Source organism: Vigna radiata, chromosome 7 (assembly GCF_000741045.1).
Source record: "Vigna radiata var. radiata cultivar VC1973A chromosome 7, Vradiata_ver6, whole genome shotgun sequence".
Taxonomy (NCBI): Eukaryota; Viridiplantae; Streptophyta; class Magnoliopsida; order Fabales; family Fabaceae; genus Vigna; species Vigna radiata.
The window spans coordinates 6,747,781-6,768,028 of record NC_028357.1 but is presented as its reverse complement, the minus strand read 5'-3'; the positions used below and the strand labels follow the sequence as shown (position 1 = coordinate 6,768,028).

Genomic DNA, 20,248 nt, shown 5'->3' with positions numbered 1-20,248 from the left:
TTAAAAGAGTAGGAAAACATATTTTGCTTACCTAGGGTGAATTTGAGATTTCAAAGATGGGAGAGTTGACATTCTTCCTTGGTTTATAAATCAAGCAAACGAAAGAAAGTACGTTTCTTTCCCAAACTAAATATTATTACGAAATCATGAAGAAGTTTGAAGAAGTTTGAAATGGACAAAGCTAAGGAGACATCCACTCCTATGACAACATCATGTTATCTTGAGAATGATGAATCAGGTATGCTCGTAAACCAAACTCTGTATAGAGACATGATTGAGTCATTTATGAGCTTAGAAGGGATTTGGAGATCTTAATAATCTCTTAGAGGTCTTGTTTGATGCATTTTCATGCTTTTTAAAAATCCTCATGTAATAATGGATTACCCCCTACTATAATTGATTACCCTATCCCTTTAGAAAATGCCTAAGTTATGGAATCATATATTATGATAAGCCATAATCGATTATCATAAGTTCTGGCTTTAGTTTTTGAAATGATAATCAATTATCTGAAGTAATAATCGATTATTACGAATTCTGAACGTTGGGAACTCAAAATATAGTCGTTGCAACTGTCATAAATGACTTTGAAGACTGATAGCTTTTGTGGTGGTCCAATGATGATGGTGGCTAAGGTTTTCGGTGGTGAGAGGTTGAAGATGATGACGTGGTCAAATTCAATTACTACGTTTCTATGATAGTCTACTTTTAAGTTGTCATAGTACATAAAAAAGTTACACTAATAATGACTCACATGAATACTGTATTATTAACGATTTAGACATCTTTATAAAAAAGATCAAATTAAGCAAAAATTATAAAAATTGAAACCATTTTGAATATAAAAAAAATGAAAATTGATAAAAATAAAAATCAAAATAAGTATCAAGTCATTATGTAATAAGAAATGTTGTTAAATTGTCTCATTATCATAACCATTAGTAACTTTGTAGAAAAAAAGTGCTAAGTTATTATACATGTTAGTAGAGTGAATTCTCAATTGATATAAATTGATCTTTGTTAAGATTTCAACGAAAATAAATTTTTAAAATAATTAAAGACATAATTGAAATGATTAGAAATTTTTGAAGTGAAAAAGAATAATTAAAAACAAAAATGAAAAGATTAATTAAGTTAGAGAGAAACTTTGAGTGAGAAGGAGAACTTTGTGGAATTATGAATAAGGATTTAGGAGGGTTTTAGTAGAGCGTAGCGCGAAGTGAAACGCCTAGTGGGATAGTGACAGAAGCAGAGAAGGTGAGAAAATGGGATCAAAGGCGAAGAAGAAAGGTTCAGCAGCGGAGGATATTCTTGAAACCCTCGGAGACTTCACTAGCAAAGAGAACTGGGACAAGTTCTTCACCCTCCGCGCCGATTCCTTCGAGTGGTACGCAGAGTGGCCCCACCTCCGAGACCCTCTCCTTTCCCTCCTCCGTACCCTCGCACACCCTCTCCCCCTCCCCCTCCTCGTCCCCGCTTGTGGCAACTCCCGCCTCTCCGAACACCTCTACGACGCCGGCCACACTGCCATCACGAATGTCGACTTCTCCAAGGTCGTCATCTCCGACATGCTCCGCCGCAACGTCCGCGACCGCCCGCTCATGCGCTGGCGCGTCATGGACATCACCGCCATGCAGGTCTCTCCCCCGCCCGCTCTTTTGGTTTTGCTGCTCTATTTGACTTTCTTTTTTCTTACCGCTTCTTTTGTTTTGGATGGTGCAGTTTGAGGACGAGAGCTTCATTGCGGTTATTGATAAAGGTGGATTAGATGCTTTGATGGAGCCCGAGCTTGGCCCCAAGTTGGGGAACCAGTACCTATCTGAGGTAGGTTTTTCTCTATTTTGTTTTACCATTATGTGTGTATCTGTTGGATCATCTTGTCTCTATTAGCACTTTTAAGGGTAGAAAATATGAATGTCAAACGAATCAGGTATTCCCTAAAGCACAATAGTTTTTGGAGAAGTTGGATCAGAGAACGCTCTGTTATTAAAGTTGAACTGCTGTTTTTAAGAGAAGAAAATAAGAATGTAAAATGGATTAGGCTTTACCTAAGTCAAAGCACATTAATTTTGGAGAAGTTGGATGAGCGAGCACTCTCTTATTACAGTTGAATTACAAAGAATCCAATGAATTTTACTTTCTTATTTTCCTTGCTTATATAGGAGAGATACAAACATGACCTGAATAATAATTGATTTTGTGGATTGGTTATTGTGTGTTGGTAACTTAGTTTTTTTTTTTTTTTTTTTTTCTCTTAATATCCAGGTGAAGAGAGTTTTAAAGCCTGGGGGCAAGTTTGTGTGCCTCACCCTGGCTGAATCTCATGTACTAAGTAAGTTTTCTAAATAATTTTTTGCCATAAAATATTAGTGAAAAAATGTGATATGCAGATAATATAATTGAAGACTATGTGGTGGTGTTTTTTTGACTGGTTTTTAGTGCTTGCTTCAATTGCAGAATTGTTATTTTTCTTTAATAGAACTCTGAGCTTCGTCTGTCGTTAATTAAATATGGATAGGGTTTAGTTCTAGTGTTGAGTTTGTTCTTACAGGCACCATTCAACTCATTCTTATCATAGGAAGTATAACTTTCCAAGCGTGTTAACAACATCAACCTGACTGTCCTTTCTGATCTGTTATATTACTCACTGATCTGGAAATACCAGATAAAGGACCAAAGGTTGGTTTTGTTTGAGCTTTGCTTACTGGATTCTATGACATCCTTAAGCCGAGTTAATTTAAGCTGGCTTTCCTTCAAGTCAGCAGTGCTTTGCTGATTATCATTAATCTGTCATAATATGGGCAACCACCCCTAGACTGAGTTAGGCTGGAGTATTGTAACTAAAGCTCTCTTGGCAACTGCGGAACCTTGCACCCATGAAAGATGAGGGTCGGTTAGTTGCCAGGGTGATAAAAATGTTTTATGAAAACAGATCTGTGATAATCTCGGAAATACCTAAAAAGGGAAATTTTGTTGATATTTAAACCACATTCTATAGGACAGAGTGGATCAAGTAAATTTCCTTCTATCCTACCAGATAGATTAATTCTAACCTGACTGTCATTTCCTATCTTCTCTCATATTGGATGTCAGGTAGCCTTACTTCCACATTGTTTAGTTCTTAGTAAAAGGTACCCACTTCCTAAACTCCACAGAACATGGAGTCATAATTTGTTATTTAGTTTTGTGTTAGTTACCCCTTATAAACTGTTTGTCACATAATACCTCCTATCTCCTGTATGACATGCTAGAAAAGAAACATGCTATCAAAACTAAAGGAGATGTTGTTGTTATCTTAGTATCTGTTTCAATTGATTGTATCTGTTTTTTTCCCTCTGCATTGCAATGAAATTATTTGCTACTGGTTTTCATGCAATCTTTTTCATTTTTTGACATGCTTGGTTTTGTGTGATTGCAAATATAATTAATTCACAATTTCCAGATCTACTTTTCTCAAAGTTCCGACTTGGGTGGAAAATGAGTGTTGATGCCATACCTTTAAAGTCTTCTGGTAAACCTAGCCTTGAAACGTTTATGGTGGTTGTGGAGAAGGAGCTATCTACTGTTGTGCATCAGATTACATCATTGCTTCATAATTCTTCTCTTAATTGCAATTCAAAACAGGTAGAATATCTGCACTACACTACTACTTTTTGTTGAGTTCTCACAGATGTAAGAGCTATCTTAAAATAAGCATTTATTGATGATTAATTTTACAGTTGTTATTAGTTAAAGTTGTAAGTTTAATATAGGAAGGAGGAGTAGATAAAGGGCTCTGAATATTGTGAAATGGAATTCATTTTACGTAAGATACAAAGTACTACTAAGGCAAGTTCAAACCACTGAATAAAAAGATTTGTAATCCTAAACTCATCAGGAAACACAATAAAATTGAAGACATCTCCTAAGATTGCTTCTTAGTTAGAGCTTAGAGGACCAGTTAATCAAGTAATATATGCATGATATTTTAAAATTGCTGTGAAGGTTTTCTAAGATATTTTGTAAATATCCTATTTCTAACTTAAACTTTTTATTATTTTCTGTTTTTGTTTTTATTTTTCAAGGTTTCTGGATTTACCGAAGCCCTTCAAAATGAAAACCTAATTCGTGAAAAGTACTCTAGTGACTCTGGGTTATTATATTCTGTGGAAGATCTGCAAGAGGATCTGCTAAAGCTTTCTCAAGGTCGGCGATTGCAGATAACTTTGGGTGGACCAGGGTGCTCTACTTTTTCTTATAGGGCTGTAATTCTTGATGCTGAGGAACTGGCTGACCCTTTTATATATCATTGTGGGATTTTCATTGTGCCTAAGGTGTGTTTTTGCAGAGATATCTTTTTACCTTTTTGTTGATTGCATAGTTTTGTTTTTGAATGTGCATGTTTATTATAGAGGTAGGGATGCTGGTTTGTTGGCAGATAGAAGTGTGTCAACTATATCTTAGGTTTTTTTTTTTTTTTTTCCATTTAATTTTATTTATTTATTATTTGAGTAAGATGTGCATCAATATGTATCTATAGAGCTGATTCTACAGATGTCAACTCTTCTTTGATATCTATTTGCAGTTTACACCTAGGGCTTCCAATTATGAAGTTTTTCTGTTTGAATTTGATGACTGAATGTTAAATCTCAGATTCGTGCACGGGAATGGCTTTTCTATTCTGAAGAAGGACAGTGGATGGTGGTCAGAAGCTCCAAAGCTGCCCGGCTCATAATGGTACCATGCTATTAATAAAATTACAGTTTGCTGGTATTTTTTAACATGTCACGTTACTTTTGTAATTGAAGCTTCCTAGCTGATCTGTGACTTCAGGTTTTCTTGGATGCCAGCCATTCAGATACAAGCATGGAGGAGATTCAGGTAGAAACATCAAGTTATACTTCATGGACATGTCATTTAAATGTTAACTGTGCTGTTTTTTACTGAATTGTGTTTGTCATCCCTTTCTAGAAGGATTTGTCTCTGTTGGTTACACCGTTGGCACCTGCAGAAAATGAGACTGGAGCTCAAATACCGTCTGTATCTTGTACAATTGCACTTTTTGTGTTTTGTCATTTATTTCTAACAATGTTAACATAAATGTTTAGTTTTTTCCTTTTTTCTATGGATACCAAAGTATTCAAACATGTTCTATTATGCATTATAGTTGTTACTATACTGTAAACCATTTTTGACAAGTGCTGTAGTCTAACTTTTTGCATGTTTGGATCAGATTATTCCTGTGGAAGTAATTATTTCGTTTTTGTCGAAATCTCTCCCTAGAAGTTGACTAACAAGCTTTTCTTTCTTCAGAATAAGCTGAAACAAACTCACATTGAACACTATGAATTACATTTATTCTCACAAATTCTTGAATGCATGCCTACAGTTTCATGATGGCAAGTGAGGGGCTCAAGGAACGAAACATCATTCACAAGGTTAGTAACTATAAACATAACATTGTTTCTGTTTTTTCTTTTGAATTTGATGTAGTGAACTGTTTTAAATAGTAGTTTATTGTGATAAAAATATCTTCAAGATAAAGGTACCATTAAGATAAAGTATCTTCAGAATCTTAATATATATATATATATATATATATATATATGTGTGTGTGTGTGTGTGTGTGTGTGTGTGTGTATGTATGTATGTATGTATTACATATTTTGTTTCCTTAATTTGGAGAGATTGATTGTTACATATAGAGGAGCTCAATTGCAATTGGTGTCATTGTTATCAACAAAATTATTTTCCTTTTTCCTTGTGTAGTTCAAGTTGGTATCAGAGTTCTTGATCTTGGAGTTTTGTTTTTGTTGGGATGCAAATAGAGAAAACACTACGCACCACTGTTGTTTGCTCAACTACCTCTAATTTTAGGGTTGTCAATGGGCTAGAGGGATGTGCCCTAGGTTGGCGATCACCCTTGAGTTCATAAAAGGGGCTAATGACTTCTCATTTGACTCTTTTGAGTAGATATGAGTTTTCAGTTCTCTTGCCAATTGGGTTTATTTCAACATATCTGCGACATTGTTTTATATTTTTACAATGTTGATGGTGAAATTCATCCCTTAGGGCCTTAATGATCTTCTAAATGTGGTGGGTTTTTTTTACAAAACCAGTTTGTAAGTTGAGATTTACACTCACTTATATGTTATAAATCTTCTTTATCTTTAGTTAATGTGGGCTCTCCAATGCATTCCCCTCATGGCGAGACATATACATCTTTAGTGTGGTATTAGACATCAACGAGTGGTTTGATAGTGACTTGATAGCGAGTGACATATAAGGCTTGATAAATAACAAACCTTGCTAAGATAGGGTTTTGATGACTTTGATATCATCTTAAGAAGACTTTAAGCCTAACTTAACTTTATAAAACCGGTTTGTAAGATGAGGTTGACATGTATTTATATATTGTATGTCTTAGTTCTAATCGATATAAGATCTCCAACAAATGAAAAGAGGAAGAATCTTCAAATTTCTGTTTGGCTTGAACCATGAGTATGACCGAAATAGGGTATCAAATCTTAAGAAAAGAAAAATTGCTATCATTACAAGAAATATGTTTTTATTGTAATGAGAACTTAGAAAGTGTACATTAAATCTAAGTCAATCTTATAAACCAACTGGTAAGCTAAGGTTTGCACCAACTTATATATTATAATTTGTCATATCTCTAGCATATGTCATATCTTTAACGCATCCTTCCACATTAAGGAGTAGATATCTCAGGTGTGAGACTAAATACTTAAAGAGAATATACAAGAAAAAGATCTTAAGAGATCTTTACTTAATTCTCTCTACTTGTTCATATATTTTTAAGGATTAATTGCTTACAATATAAGGTTAAGAAAACTGGAAAATGTAAACCCTAGGATGCTAGGTGTATAGATACACATAAAACAACTTTTGCTTAGAAGATGGTATTAACTATTCTAATCGAGGACATGATCTAGAGGGCTTTCACATTTATTCAATCATTGTTCTTAGACAAACAAGATCCTCTTTATAGGCTTTCATACCATGGTCGTGTTGAGTTGGAGCAATGAATTGATTTGTTTCTTCATGTTCTAACTGTAGCCTCGCATTCAAGGACCCATCTCTTCCATGGAGTTTGAAACACCTTTCCTTAGTATGTCCAAATCTTTTTCATCATGAATAATATTCTCCTTGGTTGTCATAGTAAGTCTAGAACTTTCTTGTTGTCATGGCAAAGTTTATGTTGGAGATTCCTTCATCATACATGACAACCCTTTGAGTTTCTTCTACCTAAGATTATGAACAGAGAAATATATTTTGGAGGGCTTGAGAGACCCCTCTCATAATCTTCTATTTATAATGAAAGAATACATGGAAGATTAAGGGATTACACTAGACGTCTAGGTACAAAACTAGGCATGACTATAGGTACAGCTAATAGATTGTCTAACATACTACACCCTACTTAGCCTTAATGAGGATACATAGATATAATTACTCTAACACTTCTTTCTATTGCAATAGAAAATAATTATCTAACAAATTGAAATTCACAGATACTCCATGTAGATACTCTAGACAAAGGCCTTGTGGTTACAACCTGTGTCTCTATTGGACTACAAATAACAAACAGTTCCACTAAGGGTCTTCCTCATGGAAGATTAGGTTCTTGTGAGAAAGTTGGGAATGATTGAAAAATTCAGTTACCAACTTAAATGGGAGTGTTCTAAATAGGGTTTATTGTGACAAATTTCTTTGGGATCTTTGTATTAAGATAAGATATCTTTAGAATCTTCTTATTTATTTTAGCATATTTTGTTTCCTTATTTTGAGAGATTGATTTTGCAAATAGAGTAGCTCTGAGTGTCATTAGTGTAATTGTTATCAATAAAATTAGGTTTTTGTTTCTTTGTGTAGTTCAAATCTCTCAGCCTAAGAAGGCTGTGAGATTATCTCTAGCATTCTGCATGAAAAATCATTCTGTACTTCTTATCAAGCTTCTTTTTATGATGTTCAGTCCTTGGTTTCATTGGTCATTATAGGGAGTTGGGGCTCTACACATCTCTTTTCTTAATATGTTATTCTTTTTTTTTTTTTTTTTTTTTTTTTTTTTTTTTTTTTTCTGTTTATCCACTTGCTTTATTGATCTACGAATAATTTTACATCCTTGTTTTATATTTTTTGAAATGCAACTTTTATCTAAAAGAAATAAAAAAGAAATGTCCACTGGTCTTTTACTTTTTCGGTTGCTATTTTTTACATGGATGATCATTCTTGTGATGTCTTGCTTGATTTAAAATCATCCCCATAATCTCTATATCATTTGTGGTTGTGTTTTGCAGGTCACATCTTCATTAACTGGATCGATTATTGTTGAAGATGTAATTTATGAAAATGTTGATAGTGAAGTCAATTGTATTTTTCCTTCTAGAGAGTTGGTCTTTCGTCGCCTTGTTTTCGAGAGAGCTGCAAATTTGGTGCAGTCTGAAGCTCTTCTAAAAGATGAACCGCTGCCTAGAAAATTGGTTAGTGAGACGGGGAGGAAGAAAAACAATGCATCTTCCAAATCCAGAAAAAGTGGATCTCAGAGACACAATGCTGGTAATTATTTTCCCCTTGACTCGTTTATTTAAACTGTTCAATGTTTATTGTTGATGCAACTCCTGCAAGAGTTGCTTTGACATTATTGACAAGGCCTGAGTTTATTAAAATATAATGCATATCATAAAGGGCCCGATTATTTTATATTTGGGTATAATTGATTTGAACCATTGAAAATGATTGAGATGTTTGTCCAAAATAATCTTAGTTTCATATTTTACATTGGAATGTGTTCATGATGCCAAATTGATTTTCTATGTAAATTTAACAGGGCCTAAGACGAATGATCTCATTGTAACCCTTTCAGTTTGCTATTTTTTTCTTCTATAAAAAAGTTGTGGATAGTGTTGTGTTATCTATTTAGGTGTGCTTACTTCATATACCTTTTTGGTTGTTGTGGAGATTTAAAAGGATCTGGCCATATTTGAATAGATTTGACAGTTTCTATCTGTTGAAATTTTCTTATACAATTAAATAAAATAAATATTTAAAAATATCTATCAAATATTTAAAGATAGACTTGCATTGTAATAATTATTTCATAATAATAGTCACTGCATGGGAGAATCTATCAGAATCTGCAGTCCAGTTTTTGTTGGGGACATCCTGATTTTCGCTCAGCCTTGAGAGCTAGTGCTATGCCATTTGAATAGTGCTTGCTAGGCCACAATGTAGCTCGTTGGGGTTACTTTCTTTTCTTCACTTTTTCATGCTCTCTTTGCCATATGCTTGGCTTGGCTTATTGTGGCATTGATTGTTTTCTATTTTCACACCTCCATGAGCATATCTTAGCTACAATTTTATCAACACACCTTGGAATATCCAAAAGGCATATATACAACTAAAAAACTATTTTTAACATATTTTTGTAACTCATGCTCAATAAGCCTAGCTAGAAAAAATACTCGTTAAAACAACAATTTAAAGCATACAAACCAATTAAGAAGCTAAATTTAGAGGTTAAATGAGTGCTAAAATTTGCACTCATCAACAATCAGAAATGTACTTGCTTTGAGCCATTAGAAGAGACTGATTGGGTAATTGCTTGATATCAATGCCCAAGAAATAGTCCGAGTAGCCAAGTTGTTTGAGAGAAAAAGTAGAATTAAGGTGAGCTGTAACTTGCTGAATGAGAAATGATGAACTACAATTAATGATGATATCATCCACATATAATATAACAAAAATAGTGAGATTCAAGTCTGTAGAGAAATAGAGAAGGACCTTATTTGCTTGCTGTTAACCCAAATTGAAGGAAAGTAAATTTGGGGTGATCAAATCACTGCTTGGGTGCCTGTTGAAGTCCATAAACAGCCTTGTGCTAACAGACAAAAGACTGCTCAGAATTTTCAAAACCTGTAAACTACCTCTTCCAAGAGAAACTAAAGAAAAACATTATTAACATCCAACTGAAATAACTCAATTAGAGGTAAAGGAATAGTAATAACAAGGTGAACAGTAACAGGTTTAACAACAGGAGAAAACGTATCTTGAAATTCAAATCCAGGAGCTTGTTGAAACTCCTTAGCCACAGGACATACTTTATATTTATTGAGACACCCGTCTGCATTTTCTTTTAGGCATAAAACCCATTTACAACCAACAACTTTTCGATCAGAAGGCAGAGGAACCAAGTTCCATGTGTCATTCTTCATGAGAGTATTCGTACTGCTTATCTGACAATTGGTTTAGACCAGTGAAAGCCTGTTTGATTCCTTTTGGCTTACTATGTGCAAGAAACAATGGATCATGAAGACATGACTTATGTAGTCCAGATTTGGACTTGGTTTGCAGGGGGTGAATATTATCAGGTTTAGAAGGAGGATGAATGGGTGACACAGGAAGGATGATGGTTGTGAAGAAGGTGACTAGTATCAGAAGATAACAAAGGCTGTTGTGGAGGAGCAGCGGGGGATCAAGGGACAATAAATCTGGAGCAAGATTAAATTAGTTAGACTGAAAAACATTCTGGGCAAGACTTTTTTGAAAAATATCATTACAGGGAAATCGTTGTTCATTAAAGATAACATCTTTGGAAATGTAAATTTTGCCAGAATCAGAAAGTCTGACATAGCCCTTGTGAGAGGACGAATATCCTAGAAACATGCTTTCTTGGGACCTGAAATTTAGTTTAAGTAGTGTAAGGTTGTAAAAAAGAAAACAAGCACACCCAAAAGTTTTTAAAAAATTATAATCGGGTGTCTTATGGAACATGAAGGGGATATTAAAATGTAATGAAGCATTATGTAATGTTAGAATGTAATCACATGTTACATATTTGTAGGAAATTAGCCGTCATATAATCTAGGAAATTAGGAAGATTGATTCCTAAATTTTAGGTGTTTTTATTATAATTGATTTTGTAAAATAGTATAAATACATACTGTGTGGTCTGCATTAGACACAATACATTAGGCATGTACAATTCTATATGGTATCAATAGTTTAGGGTTTCGGTCATGGATCTTTTGTTTTTTTTTTCTCTGGTGACCATTGTGATCAAGACTGTCTTCCTCCAGCGACCACTGTGCTTCATTCCCCGCTCCAATCCATTGCCACATGCGCCCACATGCCTGACCTCTTCCTGGCACGTTCATCTCACACGTTTGTCTCCACTTGTGTATTTTTCACTGTTTTGGCATGGCCCGCTTGCCGGTGAGCTCTCTGCCTTCTTCCTCACACCCACACCCCTTTTTAGCCCATTTCAAGTACTTTTCCCATGGCTTCCGGAAGCTCACACTCAAGTACCTCCTTTGAAGTTACTTTTACCACTGTTCTGTTAATTCTATGTGAAAAATTGATCAGGACGAGCAGCTATAGCTCCTGCTCTGCTTTTGTCCAGCTATGGTTTCAGGGTCAAGGCTGTGTTGATCACTTGGGATGCTGTGACACATATTATTCAATACATAAAAAATTGTCCAAGATGAGGATATTTACAAAAGCAGTACTAAGATCACTTGTTACTTAAGTGAAGATTGGGCAAGATCACCATCAAATAGAAGATCTACTTTTGGGTACTGTGTTCTTATCAAAGGAAACCTTATCTCATGGAGAAACAAGAAGCAAAATATAGTTGCCAGATTTAGTGCAGAAGCATAAAATCGTGCTATGACAGCAGCCACTTAAGAGCTTATGTGGCTTAGGCAACTACTACAGATAAAAGTAGGGCACATCCATGAAACAAAGCTTATTTGTGACAATCAAGCTGCACTGTGCTGGAGGAAGAAGAACACAGGGGTTTCTTTGTTTGTTGGGTCAGAGTGGGTGTTGCTTTTTATGTCAGACTTTGCAGTAGGTATTAGGCCTGCAACTTAGATTGGCCACTGTCCAACCCAACAATGTTAATTAAGCATAGATAAGTACAATATTTTTTTTTCCGGGAGGGTTTATTTATATTTTATACCATTAAAGATTATAAAGTACTTAAAATATTTAAAACTGTTTAAAAAGTATAAATATTAGTAAATAATTATATTACATAATATGGATAAATCATAAAATGTAAGTACTTATAATCTTTGTTTCATGCAATGAGGATTTTGGATGAAAATGATATGTTAAAAATTGTTTAACAACAGTAGTAGAGAGCGGATTTTTACAGTTTCAACACTGTTCCTTTTTTAGCTTGCAATATTTGCTTTGTGTTTTTCTTGCCACTGTAATTTTTTTTCCTGATTTTTCAGGAGCAAGTAACCAGTTGACAGTCTATCATGGCTATGTAGCTAGTTCTTATCATACAGGAATTATTTCTGGATTCATGTTGATATCTTCTTATATGGAAACTGTGGCATCAAGTGGGAAAATGGCAAGTATTTCTGGCTTTTATGTAGGGAAATTGCAATAAAAGAGCTGTGGTTTCAATAAAATATTTCCACTGTTAAACAATTTGATTGTTCAACTGGTTAATGATATGTTCAAAGAGCACTTGATGATTATTACAGTAACTATTCTCTAATTATTTATATATCTGTTTTTATCAAGAACTTTTTATGGTGCAATCTCTGCTTTATCTTCATTTTTTAAGGAATTTTATTAGAGTAAACCTTCAGTCCCTAAATTTTTAGTATTAGTCACTTTATTCCTGGCTATGTAAAAGGCCATTCTCTTTAAGGGGTTTATTTACCACCTTAACGATTGAAGTGAGTGTCTTTTGTGGGTGGAGAGATTAGTGTTGAAATAACTACATAAGTATCAATTTTTTGGTTCATATCTGACGTAGATGGAAACGCATGAAGTTGATGGAATTGGTTATCCCGATGCTGATTGGGCAATTTCAGTTGTCTGATATAATATCAAGTTCAGGGAATTTTGTCTTTGTTGGAGTGAAAATTCATGTATGGAAGGATAAATTATCAAGTGATGCACAAACTATTTCCTAGTTACATTAAGTACATTTTTTTCCAATAATTGGTAATTGTAAATACAAGCCAAATTAACCTGTTTCAAATTCTTTAAATGTTTCATGCTCTAAAACATTCTCTTGTTCATTATTGCTGATATATTCAAGTGGCATATCTCAGGTAAAAGCAGTAATAATAGGTCTTGGAGCAGGTTTACTTCCCATGTTTCTTCATGGTTGTGTCCCCTTTTTAGAGATTGAGGTAATATGTTTTTTCCTGTTGTGCCGTGAGGAGAAATAGTTGGAGTTCAGACTATGTCCCTAATGATTAATTCTTCTGAATGATTAATATCACATGGTTTGATAGCAATTTTTATCTACAGACTGTGGAGTTAGACCCCGTGATTGTTGATATTGCAAAAGACTACTTCAGTTTTATGGAGGATGAACGACTAAAGGTAGTTAAATATGCATTCCTATATTTCTCTTGACATATTGTGGAACATAAATGTCAAATTAGGACTGGTCAAAGTGAAGGCTGATTGCTTACTTTCCCATCCCTAGTAATCATACAATGTTGACTGTGGCAAGTAATTTTGATTTCATGATTTTTCTTTGCTTTTCTAAAACCAAATGTACGTGTGTTAAAATGTGCAACTACAGACTGAACAACTTATGTTTTAATTGTGGGGATTGGGGACTCTGTCCAGAATACTAAAACACTGTAATTTAAGAATTATTTGAATGAGTCCCATGGTAGGAGATCACAATATGACTTATTGAATCTTGTGACTTTGGGGGATCCAGGTGCACATAGCTGATGGGATCCAATTTGTCCAAGAGATTGACAATTCTGGAGTGGCTCAAATTCATGGAAAAATTAATGACCGTAGTTACACAGAGTCTCCTTTAAATGAAAGTTCTACTGTGTCTCATGCTGGTGTAGAACTTACAAAAGTTGATATCATTATAGTGGATGTGGACTCTTCGGACCCAAGGTGAACTGAATTATGCATTTGGTTATTACATTAAGATTTTAAAGAATGGCCAAGAAAAATGGTATTAGGCCGTCATGGGATTTGAAATAATATCTTCTATGATTTTAGAGAATCTTATTTATTTATTACATGTTTTGTACAGCTCGGGACTGACATGCCCTGCTCCGGATTTTTTGGATGAGTTTTTTCTTGAGACTGTAAAGGATAAGTTGTCAGAGAATGGTCTCTTCGTCGTCAATTTGGTGTCACGGTCCCAAGCCATTAAGGATATGGCTCTCTCAAAAATGAAAAAGGTAAAAAATAAATAAGTGCCATGATATTCAGTTTGGACCGAGTTTTAATATCTGGATCTTTAATTTGTTTGATTAAAGATTTATTATTAGCATGTTTAACAGCATCTCTATTTTTTCCCTTTGAACTTATTAAATGCAGTTTTTTGGTGCTTTTTTTGGTATTTTTCGACTGACACTTACGTTGATCACTTGACCCTTTATTCAAACCTTTACTATGTGGATTACCCATGTAAAATTTCAATCATATTTGGAATGTAATACTGAAAACATATAAGCTTTGTCCTTTTCTTGAAAGAAGCAAAATTTATAATGGCCAAAGGTTCCCAGGTTGGGTAATATAAGGAGATCGTGAGGTGGCAGTACGTGTAAACATGAAAGTCCCAAGTGGCAATGGAAACATTAACATACTTAGAGGGTAGAGCATATGTTTTCCTTTGAAGTTTTTCTATCCAATTAAGGACATACAATGATGGCAAACACCAAACACTATCAACACACTTTGAAAAATTCACTTACTTTGCTCTTGCTAAAACCGCTTCAATTCTTAAAGAAAAGTACTCCAAATTTTGAGGCTTTAATTATTAGTTATTAAAGAGTTTCTCTGTTTGTTTAATTACGCATGTAAATCCTTTAATTATAATCATTCAAAGTATACTATAGGGAAACCTAGTAATGGGTAATATCTAATTATTAGTTATACATATTTCCCTAATTACTAAAATCAAATTATATATTTTACACTTCATCTCAAGTTGGAGGGTATGTCATATGAGCCAAACTTGTTACAAATGTGATCAATCTGAGAGCTCTTTATGGATTCAGTGATCATGTTCGCAAGTTGGTCAATGGAGTTGACAAAGTTAGTGATGATTTTTCTAGAGAGCATCTTCTCTCTCACAATGATAATAAATTATGTGTTTAGTTTGCTCATGGAAGTCTAGGTTGGATGCATGTAAATGGTAGTTTCATTGCCACATATTAGTGGAGTATCTTGTGTATCTCGAAATTTAAGAGATGGAGTGGTTATTTAAGCCATGTAATGTTGCAAGCAGCTCTGCTGCCATAGCTGGTACTCAACTTCAAGACTGGATACAACTACTGTTGTCTTCTTTGTGCTCCTCCTCCAACAAATCTAGTTCCCATCAATGAAAAGACAATAACCATAAGTGGACCTCCTATCTAATGGTGATTCTACTCAATCAGCACCAGGATAATAAACAATTTTGGATTTGACTTTATCTGCATATAGTAAACCGTGACCTGGTGCATTTGTGATGCATCGAAGGATGTGTATCACAACATTCCAATAACCGTCACATGGGACCTTTAGGAATTGGCTAACTATGCTACCTGCATTTGTCAATGTGATGTCTGGTCTAGTGACATAGGTGTAATTAAGTCTGTCTAATAGGCGATGATTTCTTTCAAGGTTTTTCAATTGTGCCCTTGAACTGAAAGAAGCTTCAAATAGGATCCATAGTACTGTTGTTGTGGCGACAACCGATTATATTAATTATTGGAAATCCAATATTAACTAAATATTTGGTCAAATTATTAAGTTTAAAGTCTATTTTATAAAATGCTATTAAAGATTATTGTTGTCTATTCTTACAAGGTTTGTTGGACTTATTATGCCATTTGTTATTGGACTCCTTTATTCACAAACTTGAGATGTCCAATCCTTGCTGTGAGGGAGTTTGTTGAAAATCTAGTATATAATCAAGTTATAGTATACATTTAGTGTGCAAATATCATCTTACCAAGTTGGTTTTATAAAATTGATTTAGACTTAAAGTTTATTTTCTATTGTTGTTTCTAACGTTTATGACTTATTTTTTATTGGGGAATTGAATTGTTATCATTTAATATAAAATTACAGGCGCTGAGATAAATTCGGAATTATTCTGAAGAGTTCAAGTGGGTATCAGACCATATTTCCTTTGTGCAATGACAATACTTGTTATTAGCGTAAAAATTGTAAATCCCAATATAATAATGTCCAGTTGGCCAAGTCTTCAGATAGAGATTCTGATAGGATATAAAATAATAGGATATAATGGATTTAGGATAGAAGGAAGAGTTAATATCCTAACTGTTTTAGCAGTCAGGATGGGCGGGAAGTGACTTGAATAAATAGAGTTTTATTCTTTTGTTAGAGGAGGGTTTTTAGATATCAATTGTATAGGCAGGAACCTTGGTCCTGCGGAGGGGGATTTAAGCTCCCAGTTACTGGTTGTACATGACATTTGTTGATGTGAATACATACATTCATTCCTTTCTTACCATTTGGGAGAAATTGTGTGTGGGTGCTGGGAGACAGTTAGGTTTCATACCCAGAAACCTAACAGATTCTCAGTTGTTTGAAAGCTTATATCTTATTAATGGTGTCATCTGCATCGGTGTAGTTAGTGCCAGGTAAACAATATATTTCGCCCTATTGAGACCTCTAATTGCTTTTTGAATCACTCCAGAGGCTGAATTGCAGCCTGAATTGAATAGTCGTGTTCCCAGTCTGAATCATGGTGATTCTGGACAGAAGCGGGTCACATCTAAAGTGGGTGGGGTCGTATGACCCAACCTTAACACGCAGAGGTAAGGACAAATGGTGACTAATGGTGGGAAAATCTCTCTATATACTCATAATGTGACCCACAAATAATTTTCTCATAGAAACAAATCGGGCCTTGGGTCAAATACAAATAATAAAAACTGACAATAAAATATCAACTTACCTAACAATAAAATCTCTTTATTCTATCATAAAATAATATTCTACCTAATGAACACAAAATCATAACTACCCATTCCTCTTTTATTTCTATCAAATCAAACCAAATATTAATATACCCAAACCTAATAAAATAATAAATTTCTAAAATTTAAGTTTATCCCAACAAACTCCCCCATAAACTTAAATTCTTCCTTTATTCTCGCCTTCTGCTCCCAGAAGTCTTCTCCTTATTCTTCTCCTCATTCTATTGTCCAGGCCTTGAGTATTCCGAACTTTTCCTAAAGCACTTGAACTAGTGGCTAAAATCTCTACCGCCAGTGCGCCTCCATAACCACGAGTAGCCCTTTCCAACCGTCGGAACTCACTTACCTGAATACCCTTTGTCAGAAAGACTTTCCGGAACTCGCTTACCTAAATACCCTTTGCCAGGAAGACTTTCGGTATAGGGATCACTATACTCGTTGTGAACTCTTCTACAATCTCGTAGAATGTCCTTCACTTTGCGTCTTTTTCACCACAAAAATTACTATAGTGCGTCTTTTTCACCACACTCAGGAGGAAAACACTGTTTGCAAGATTAGCTATCTCTTACCCTCTTATCTATACCACTGTTGGGAAAATCTCCCTATATACACTCATAATGTGACCCACACAAGTAATTTTACTCTTCAATCCATTGTGGGTTATTTTCATTAAACCTTAGCAACTTTTAAATAGGTACAAATCGAGCCTTGGGTCAAATACAAATAATAAAAACTGACAATTAAATATCAACTTACAACAACTAAATCATCTAGTTTTAAAGTGGACAATATTTCAGATACGATGACTGATAGCCTCATCCTCCAAGTAAGAAATTCCAAACTAGAAGAGAGGCTATGGTGATGTTAAAGGTGTGGTGGAAGCAAAGGTGGATAAAGGGTAATGATGCTCACAGTTTTGGTGATTAGGTGATGGTAGGATGGTGTTCTTAGAGAGGTTGGGCCAACTCTAAAGAAAAGTGGCTAGAGAAAACCACATGAGATGTTCTAACCTTAACTTTAAAAACTAATAGGAATGACTCAACAATTTGGCAACATTTCATTACTAATGTCAAAGTGAGAATTCAAGGGTGGAGACATTTGTTTATAGGCTTAGGGTATCTCTAATTTGTAGAAGCAAAACCCTAAAAGCACAAGCTTGGCCAAGGTGAAAATCCTTTCCATCAGGAGGAAGACATGTGGCCACTATCTATGGAAAATCCTTTCCAATGAGAATATGACGCATGGCCACACTCACCAAAGGTGGGACGTCTAACACTTGCTCACCAAGCTAGGTTAAAATTTTGACCTTATGGGTCAACACACACTAAAGACGTCCACTTGGGTCAACATTGGGTGTTCCTTTGTTGGCCCAAGTTAACCAAAAATCCTAAACTACTTGGCCCAAAATACAAGGTCCAAACGGAAATCATGGACTGCTTGACCCAAAATACAGGACCTAAAAGGAAATCCTAGACTACTTGACACATGATACAGGACCTGAATTATTGCTATTTTACTATATGCTCCATGATGACCCAAAAGAAAGAGTTTAGACCCACCTTCCACATGACTTCAATCCTTCTTAATGTTCTTAGTCATGGTTAGAAGGTACCATCAATGACACTCAATTCAGGCAAACAGTGTCAGATATGGTAACTCACTATTCAAGTATACACTACGTTAGAATATTGGTGTGCCAAGTAGCGGCTAAGGTCACTCCAACCTATTTAGAATAGCTCTAAAATCCCGTATCATTTAGAAATCTAGGTGAAGAATTGTTTATGTACCTTTATCCTTTAACCCATGAAGGTGCCTTTTCAGATTGAGATCATGACGAACCACCTAGTTCTAGAACAATACTTCGGATATGATATGACAACCTTGATAGTGCCAATAGACATGAGGTTGAAAAACATTGTATGTTTTCATTTCTCATTTTGTTTCTTTTTGCCTTCTATACATAATTCAATTTACGACCCTAAAATTTTAATTTTTGATTCAACTATCCGATTCTAAGAATTTACTTTTTGATTCACAACTTGAATCCTGGTTTAATTACCTTGATTTGCATTAATGAGATGGACGTACAATATACCTATTAGAATTAATCCTATATTGGGGTAGTAGAATGGCCTCTATGTTGAAGATTACAAATGATATACAAATATTGCTTCTCTACTTACAGCCGAGATGGTCCTAAAAGACAATGTCTCCTCTTCGAACTCGGCCAAGACCTTCACAAATTCTGTTAGTCTGAGATCTCTTATTCGAATGCCCAGGAAGGCCGAATGTCTGTATAAGACACTCCAACATGCAAGTGATAGGTAGATATGAATAATAAATTTGCAATCAATGAAAACTATACCTGAAAATGCCTACCTATTTATACGGTTTTAATGGGCTTTTTATATAGATGAGCCAAGGTTAACCTGATCCGGTCATCCTAATATTTGATTAGTGCTTGACGTTATGATTATTCATGCATAATCTCGGTTATATAGCTAATATGAGATGATATCATTCTTGGTAACTGACATCATTTCGGTTTCAAATGACATAATTTCTATTTTTTTCTTGTATAATATTTCATTTATTTTTTATGCAGAGACATTTTTAGTTCGTTCACTATTTCCACTGGATGATGTTATGGACTATGTAAATATTTGTTGTGTTAATTATGAAGTATTGATTGTGTAATGATTTTTTCACCTTGTCTTGTCAACGGAAAGCAAGGTGTTTACTGTGCTTAGAGTCTAGTAATTCTGTAATGTCACTCTTTTTTTTTGTCTTTTCTTTATATAGGTTTTCAGCCACCTCTTCTGTCTCCAGCTTGACGAGGACGTCAATGAGGTTCATTTTGCACTCAAATCGGAGTCCTGTATTGAGGACAACTGTTTCTCTGAAGCTTCTATTAAACTTCATAAATTGTTGGAGTTTAAACACCCAGAGATTGGTCAAAACATTATAAATGCGACAAAAAAGATCAGACGTTTAAAGTGATACTTGCTTGCTTTCACAAAGCGGAAGTCATAGCCAAATATTTGTCGTTGATCTGTGTATTGGACTGTCTAGAGTGATGTTTAAGTGAGTTTTGATTATATTGTAGCACGGTCACCCTAGACTATTGGACTGTCTAGAGTGATGTCTAATGAATACTATTCTCTAGGCAATGTATTTTTGGTGTAAATGTTTGGCTAACCATGAAAGTTTTCTTGCGAATACTTTAGAATTCTTTTAAGGTAATGCTATTTCCTTGTAAGCATTTAATATTTTGCATATATGAAATGCATTTTTGCTCTTTTTTT

At 34.7% G+C, this 20,248-nt stretch overlaps 1 protein-coding gene across 3 annotated transcripts; it reads left to right on the top strand.

Annotated features, from left to right (window-relative positions):
• Positions 1-1,166: 1,166 nt before the first annotated feature.
• Positions 1,167-20,243, top strand: LOC106768086 (methyltransferase-like protein 13). 3 transcript variants are annotated; one of them, XR_002668452.1, is made up of 17 exons: positions 1,167-1,637; positions 1,723-1,824; positions 2,266-2,332; positions 3,443-3,624; positions 4,065-4,313; positions 4,633-4,716; positions 4,813-4,860; positions 4,951-5,015; positions 5,369-5,417; positions 8,301-8,559; positions 12,243-12,364; positions 13,080-13,160; positions 13,282-13,356; positions 13,706-13,896; positions 14,039-14,189; positions 19,129-19,267; positions 19,746-19,876. XR_002668452.1 is itself a non-coding variant. In XM_022783026.1 (16 exons), the coding sequence occupies exons 1-16, from the start codon at positions 1,266-1,268 to the stop codon at positions 19,941-19,943; spliced, it is 2,292 nt and encodes a 763-aa protein (XP_022638747.1). In that variant the 5' UTR covers positions 1,167-1,265; the 3' UTR covers positions 19,944-20,243. The 3 variants fall into 3 exon arrangements, 2 of the variants coding, with proteins under 2 accessions (XP_022638747.1, XP_014508535.1); XM_022783026.1 differs by lacking the exon at positions 19,129-19,267 and having other exon boundaries at positions 4,954-5,015; positions 19,746-20,243; XM_014653049.2 differs by lacking the exon at positions 19,129-19,267 and having other exon boundaries at positions 1,266-1,637; positions 19,746-20,243.
• The last annotated feature ends 5 nt before the right edge of the window (positions 20,244-20,248 follow it).